General features: G+C 53.5%; 1 protein-coding gene across 1 annotated transcript; it reads right to left on the bottom strand.

Annotated features, from left to right (window-relative positions):
• Nucleotides 1-2,942: 2,942 nt before the first annotated feature.
• Nucleotides 2,943-7,169, bottom strand: TCF23 (transcription factor 23). Its single transcript, XM_019970550.2, has 3 exons — nucleotides 6,745-7,169; nucleotides 5,799-6,041; nucleotides 2,943-3,937 (listed from the first exon to the last, which is right to left on the bottom strand). Exons 1-3 carry the CDS (start codon nucleotides 6,964-6,966, stop codon nucleotides 3,758-3,760), a joined length of 645 nt encoding a protein of 214 aa, XP_019826109.2. The 5' UTR covers nucleotides 6,967-7,169; the 3' UTR covers nucleotides 2,943-3,757.
• Nucleotides 7,170-7,624: the final 455 nt, after the last annotated feature.

Here is a 7,624-nt window from a genome sequence, read left to right on the forward strand (position 1 = left end):
TAGGATCCCATTACATTCTTTAAAACGTAGGACTCTGAGAAGCTTTTGCTGTGGGTAATTTCTATTGATATTTATCATATTAGAAATTAAAATAGACTTAAATATTTATTTAAAAATAACATCAATTAACCCACTATATGTGACTATACATACCATTTTTATGAAAAAGAATTATGTTCTGTATTGGAAAATATTTAATGAGAAGAGGGGCATTGTTTTACATTTTTGCAAATATCTTTAATGTCTATTGTAATTGAGAGCTGGATTCTCCTATCTGCTTCTACACTCCATCTGCTGTTGCAATATCCCATGTTGTTTGGCTTCTGGAAAATTCCATATACTCATGAGAGACTAGGAGTGAAAAAAGGCAAATCCCATCTTGTATTATGAAAATAATTTTGGCCACTTAGAGCATGGAATGGGTCTCAGGGACCCCCAGTGTTCCTAGACCAACACTTCGCATATCTGTGATCAGGACCAAATTTTTTCTATAGAGGGCTAGAGTTCCTTCACAGGAACTCTAAATATTTTGGGCTTTTCTGTCTGTGGCAGCTATTCAACCCTGCCATTGTATCAGGAAAGTAGCCATAGATCGTATGTAAATAAATAGGTGTATCTGTTTTCCAATAACTTATTTACAAAATCTGGGCTTCCCAGATGGTGCCTGCCAATGCAGGAGACACAGGAGACTCAAGTTCAATCCCTGGGTTGGGAAGATCCCCTGAAGGAGGGCATGGCAACCCACTCCAGTATTCTTGCCTGGATAATCCCATGGACAGAGGAGTCTGACGGGCTACAGTCCATGGGGTCACAAAGAGTCAGACATGACTGAAGTGACTTAGCACAAAATCTGGGGCTGCATTTGGTTTGCAAGCCATAGATTGCCAACCTCTGCTCTCGAATACCAAAGTTGCAGGGGCCCTGGGTTTAGGGCTTGGGCCACACAAGGGAGAGGACATGCATCTTATCTATCAGGGCCATCTGACTCATCCTTGCCCGGCTCCGTCCAGAGGAAGAGAAAGGGAATTTCTCAGACAAGACTAGATTCTGTTTCTAATCACTTAGTTCTCAGTTCAGTGAAATCCGCAGTCTCCACCTTAATATTTAGGTATCCCTTGGCCAGCTCTGCTTTTCCCAAAGCTCATCTAAGCCACTGCCCTCTAACTTTGTTGCCCCTCAGAAAGCACAGGCATATCACACATCAGGCCCCAGGGAAGCCGTCCTGGCCATCAATGCCCCACCCCTACGGTGAGTGGGCACCTGGGGATGGGGCAGGAGGTAAAAGACCCCCCAGTGGACCAGCATCCTTCTCACTCCTGATCCAGGACACCTGAGTGTCATTTTGTCGTCTGGGCTCCTGTTTCCTTTTGGAGCTTCTTTCCCACATACCCTTTCCCCTAGGGTCTCCTAGTGAGAGGGTATTTTTCTTTCTCTGCTACAGAGGAAAAAGGGCCTACTCTTGGTTCTGGTTCATTTATGGGTCAAAGTTTCCAAGCTGACATCTCTTCTGGTTATTCCCATTCATCCCCTGGTCCTTTCCTTGGCAATGCCTGCCCTCTTGTACCCTTTTGCCTCCTGGTCTGGGCTGTGCTGGGTGCTGTCTGACTGGAGAAGGCTTTTGGAGCCCACAGGGCCTGTCTAGAGCACTAAGGAAAGCAGCTTTGCCTGGAAGGATCCCGAGACAGACTTAGCAACTCGTCATGATGGCACTTGCCCTCCCCAGCTCCCACCAGCTGCATCCCTCTCTGGCCCTCCTTGTCTTTTCTACCAGGGTAATGTGATCCTTCTGCCCACAAAAGATGTGACATTACAAGGCAAAGGCTGGATGTGAACTGGGTGGATGCAGCGAGCTCCAAACCCTGAGTTAGCAGAAGAAGCCCTATGCTATGGCAGATGGTGGGGGACAGGGACCCAACACACCCTCAAAGCCAGCTTTCCCAGCTTCATTCCCAGAGAGATGGTGTGCTACCAGCTCATGAAGAAATTCATCTGTTCCTCTTCCGATCATGCTCAAACTCAACAAGGAAGATACTGCTATTTGGCTTTAAAAACAGAACATTCAAGCTGGACTTTTATGGTCTTGTGAAGAACGCTGTGCTCGTGCCCACCCACACCTGGTCTCTGCCCTGCCTGGCCCCGTCCAGCTGCCCGAAGCGGCTCTGCACAAGCTCTCCGGGCCCCTCAGCGGAGACTCGGGAGATTTACGAGTCTGGCCTTGGCCGAGGCCTTCTCCCCATGGCTCCCAGCCCCGGTCCAGCTGCTCTCCCACGTCTCACGCTGCCTCGGCTGGGACGTTCTGTGTCTCCTTTCCTGCTTCCGCCCCAGTCTGCTGAGTCACTCCCTCAGCCCCCTTTCTCCCGCTGTTCTAGCCAGCCCTGTGGAGGAATAGCCACTCCGCACACCAGGGCTCAGGCTCCTGGATGCTCCCAGCCAGTCGGAATCTCATTTGCTCTCATGGTGGCAACAGCGGCTTCTGTCTAAGGCTATCCATCCCTTTTGGGACTCTAGTTGGCCTGGTCCCTGCCTTTCCACTCCAAGGCACTGAAGTTTAACAAAAAGGTGGTTCCTTCTCTGTCTGGGCTTTAGGTGTCTGATCTGAAGCCACACCTAATCTGGAAAGTTCCTTTCTGTATGTATAGACTCTGTGATCTTTCCTCAAACAACTTCTACAGGGCCAGAGATAAATTCCATCAGAGCACTATCTGATTTCTGGCACCCCATGGCAGGACAGGGAGAGAGCCTGGGAGGGCAGTGCCTGTGGGGAGGAGCTGGCCAGAGAGAGCTCATTCGAAGACAGACTGTGGAAATAACTCGTGAGCCAGTGAGGCCTTCAGCCAAAATCATGGAAGGAACCTAGTGAACCTGGGCCTATCTTGGAGGTTAGGTGTCTAATACAATGGCAGATTGTCATTATTATCCCCTGGAAAAGATACACATTCTCCTTCTAAGGTCCTTCAAGGATGTAATTGAGTCTTCATACATAAGGCTTTAAGGTGTTGGGATGAAATTTCAAACCAGGCAGCTAGGACCACGTACAGATTTCTCTGCATCCTGGAATGTGAGCAATGTAAGCTTTCTGGCTTAACCTGTAAATATAACTCATATCAAGAAAAGAGTGGAAGGCTGCAGGGCCCAGAGAGGGAGAAAAAGTAGTGATGAGGGGCAGCTGGAGAGACCGTGATGCAGATACAAGACTCCTAAATTCCTCCCTGCCTCTGACGTCAGGTGAGCATCTTGCAGTGCAAATAGCAAAGCACGTTCCCTTCTTCAGTGTCCCCTCTGTCTATATGACCCTGGCCCAGCTCTGTTTACACTCACAGCTGCCAAAAGGCAGTCTGGCCCCTGGTCTTCCCATCAGCCCCTGCAGCCTCTGCCAGCCTCGGCGCTACCTCAGCCTCAGGTGCTACCTCTGTGCCATTGTCTTGCGATCTCCCAGGCTTTGTGGGAGGAACCTCAGGAGAGAAAAGCAAGGGACAATGCACGAATTCAACTTCCAACTCAATCAAACCCTTTCCTTGTAACTGCCACAAGGGAGCCCCTGGGGTGTCACCCGTGGGTGGCAAGCTGAGGCTCTATCTGCTCCTGGTCCTCCTGAGTACTCTCATCACAGAGGTGCCCACTGCTCTGCTGGGACCCAGAGCTGAGCCTGAATCAGATCCGATGGGTGAGAGACAGAATGAAGACAGGTGAGGCCTGGCAGAGAATCCAGGTCCCAAGGCTTGAGTCGCAGTCCAAGAGAAGGGGGTGACTGTGACGATCACTTGTCACTGGGTGCTGGTGACAGTGGCCTGGTGGAAAGAAGGGCATCTGGCTCTCCAGAGACATGGGGCCCAGCCTCTGCCTCCTTTGTTCTTTGGCCCGAGTTGGAGGCTGTGGTAGAGTCAAGGCCAGAGCACCCCAGGCCTCCAGCGTAGAGACGAGATCGCATTGGCCACTTCTGCAAGACACAGGGAGGGCACGAGAGTCAAGCTCACTAGCAAAGCCCCTTGTAGCCCTTGGCACCCAAAACTAGGCCTTCCCTAGCCTCCCTCCCTGGGACCACCCCCTCCCACCACCACGACTGCACTGTGACAGTGGTCCTGGGCTCACCACCACTCCTGGCCTCATGCCTTCTCCTGACCACCTGAGCCTGGCTGAGAGGCACAGGAGGAGCTGTCTGAGGAGAGCAATGGCCACAAGAGGAAACCACCCCCACCGTGGTGGGGAGGGAGGTGGGCAGCTGCCAAGGGCTGGGTTGTTGGGAGGGCGGCCGAGTGGGGCAGGGAGAGGCTCCTCCTGACACTGAACAGTCCTGGCTCCTTCTCTCGCCCCGCGCCCGCCCAAGTGCCTGTGGCCGCACACATCAGTGCTGCCTACTCTCTCTAAAAGCAGCAGGCCTCTCAGGCCTGTCAGTCCTTGCAGCAGGCACGTGGGCAGTCCCAGAAAATGCCAGGTTGACTCTGCCCTAAGATCTGCCCTCCTCTTGACAGCCCTCTAACCCAGTGGTTGAGGGCCCCTGATCCTGGGTAGCTACCCCACCCCACCAAGCTGCCAGGGTTCGAGCCCTAGCCGGGCTCTCGTGTATTCATTTTTCAACATATGTATCCATCACTGACTTCATGCAATGGCCTCCCCTCAGCTAAGGAATGACAGTGCCACCCAGGGACTCTGCACCAGGTGCCACCACTGGCATTTCAGAGTGACCCCTTTTTGTTTCAAATTCTTGCATTTTAGCTGTATTTACATCAAAAAAAAAATATCTTAAGTCTCAAGACATTTCAGAACTAATGATGTTTAAGGGAGAGAGATGGTGACAAGTATCCTCCATAAAAATAAAGTTGCTATCCTCAGAGAGCAAAGATGACCCTTTATCACAGTTACACTCTGCAACTGGCAACTTACTCTGCACCCCCCACCCCACCTCCACCCCGGCAGCCTGCCTAGTGGCTATGAGCCCAGGGTCTAAAGTCAGACACTCTAGGGTTTAAACAGCATTCAGATACTTAACCTCCCTAAGCTTTGTTTTCCTTGTCTGTAAAGTAATTCTCAATTAAAAACAAACAAACAAACCTTCATATGGTTCCTGTGTGGATTAAAAGATGAAAATGCTCTAAAGCCCTTAGTCCAGCTCCTGGAATAACTTAACATAATGTTAACACAATGTTAACTGTTATTGCAATGATGATTATTATTAATCATACTTTTCCTTCATGATCTCATTTCATTCCCTGGAAGCGAAGTCAGACTCACATTATCTTCCTTTTTACGTATAATAAAATAGAAGTTCGGGAAAGGTAGGTGGCAGCCTGGTAAGTTCTGGATGCAGTATGCCCTCGTCCCTGATTTCTCAGCCCCTGCTGGTCCCCTACCCGGCTGGGTGGCTTCCAAAGTGATGTTTTCTTAGGCCAACCCCTCCTGAGACAGAAGTCCAGAGGCCACCAAGGCCCTGTATGGTGGCATGAAGGCCCTGGAATCTAGGAATCTCCCTAAAGTGTGGTTTTCTTCCCCAGACCCCAGCCCTGGAAACTGCCCACTTCGCTCCTCGACCACTAAGTGCCCCAGAGTCTTGGGGCCTCTTAAGAATTTCCCTCCCCTTGGAGGAACCACATTCTCATGAAGTCATTTCTAATCATCATCCCCACTGCATCCCATGAGAAACACAGGGTCAGCCCAGTCCCAAGAGCCTGCCTCAGCTTCTTTCCCTCTGAGAGAGCAGGAAGCAGCTGGTCCCAATGTCAGCTCTGCCCAAGGGATGGGGGCTGAGTCCAGGGTTCCCCATCCCAAACCCCCTTCCCCAAGGCCCTGGGCCTGCGACCTACCTTGAGAGGGTGCAAATAGCGGAGTCCACGCAGGAAAGGCGGCCAGGAGGGGCCGGGCATCTCTTGTCCAAGCGTGCGGGTGAGGTGGGCTATGTAGCTGGTGGCCAGCACCAGCACGTCCAACTTGGACAACTTGGTGTCAGGTGGCACGGCCGGCAGGGTGGCCTGCAGGGCCAGGAAGGCCTGGCGCAGCGTCCTCACCCGGCTCCGCTCCCGCGCAGCGTTCTCAGGACTGGCCTCGCTCTGCACAGAGGACCCCCGTGAGTGGGTCTGACCGGACCCCCATCGCCCCGGGTGCTAAGTGTATCCTGGGGCAAGGTCTCCTGCCAGAGTAGTAGCAAGCCAATAGGCAGAGACTCAAGGGCCTCGTCCCCTCTTTGTCTGTTCTCGACCCAGCCCCACTTTACAGTGGAGGAAATGGAGAGAAGACCTTACCTGGGCTCAGAACTGTGAGTCCTGGCCTCTCCCATTCTCCACTGGGCCTCCCTTGGCTCTTGCTCCATTGACACCTAACTCTGAATCCTGCTTATCAGGATGCCCTGGGTCCACAGCAAGCACACAGCCCTGCCCTGCTCTGTAGGGCTGACCCTCGGCCCAGCCAGGTCCTGAGATGAGGACACGGCTGTGGTTAAGAGGAAAGGACAGCAAAGCCCGCTGGCCCTGCTGCTGATGGCTGCTCTGGGACCTTGGGAAGCACCTCACTCTTCTGGGTCTCAGTTTCCTCAAGAGAAGTCAGCTGGGCCAGCTCTCTGAGCCGCACTGTGGTGAAGGCTGTTCTGACTTGTCCCAACTACCCAAGCATGGAGCCCTGGAGCAGAAGTTGACCAGTGGCCCCTCTCTTGGGCAGGATATTAACCATGAATGAGACTCTGCCATCAGAGATGACATTGCAGCACCTCCCATGCCTGCCTCCCCCAGCTCCCTCTTTAGGCCCCGACTTTCTTACCCGACCCCGAGCCAGGCTCCTGGCCCTGGCTCCTCGAGGGTTCGGGGCTGTTCGGCTCCATCTTTGGTTGCTCCAGCTGGACTCTTCCCACAGGTCCTGCCCTCTCCTGCTCAGGCGGCTCCTCTTCCTCTCAGTGCCTGCTAACAACCTCGGTGTGGCCTTGGCCGGGCTCTGCCCCAGTCCTGGCATGGCCCGTGCCCCTCTGGCCTCCCTCTGTGACATGCCACACCTCTGAGGTGTGGTGGTGCAGCCTCCAGCTCCGGGATACAGTGCCCAAGGGAGCCCTTGGGCTCTCGCTAGCAGGGCAGGCTGGTCATCCAGCCAGCAACGTCTATATCTGAGGGAGCTGGCGCCAACTCAGTCCTGCTCGGTTCCTCGCTCTGGGAAAACCGCCCACCCGGCACAGCCCCCGCAAAAAGCCTCCTGACTGCCTCCCAACCGGCTGAGGGGTGGGGGTGCTGGGCGCGGGGAGTGGCCAAGCCCTGGGAGGAGGCCCCTGCCGAACAAGACAGGAGGACAGTGGGAAAGGAGCACCCTTCCCGAGCCCTGCCTGACGCCGCCGGTGGTCCTGGGATAGACCTGCAGCTTCAGCTTTGGGGCTCAAGTCCATGCAAGGGCCCTGAACTCCCTTCCCAGTGCCAGAAGCCTGGCTGTGTACATCCCTGAAAGGACTTTCCCTCGCCTTTGCCTGTGAGCATGACCTTCTGGCCACAGGTCCTCTGCCCCCTACCCCAAGCTTGCCTCCTCTTTCCAACTCAGTACTGTAACTCTTACCTCTTTGTCCCCTGGAATACCCCCCTCCAGCTCTGCCAGGGGAAAAGCTACCCATCCTTTGGGTGTTGCCCAAAGGATTTCAACCCCACTGAACCCAAAGCCCACG

This window comes from Bos indicus, chromosome 11, assembly GCF_029378745.1.
Source record: "Bos indicus isolate NIAB-ARS_2022 breed Sahiwal x Tharparkar chromosome 11, NIAB-ARS_B.indTharparkar_mat_pri_1.0, whole genome shotgun sequence".
Taxonomy (NCBI): domain Eukaryota; kingdom Metazoa; phylum Chordata; class Mammalia; order Artiodactyla; family Bovidae; genus Bos; species Bos indicus.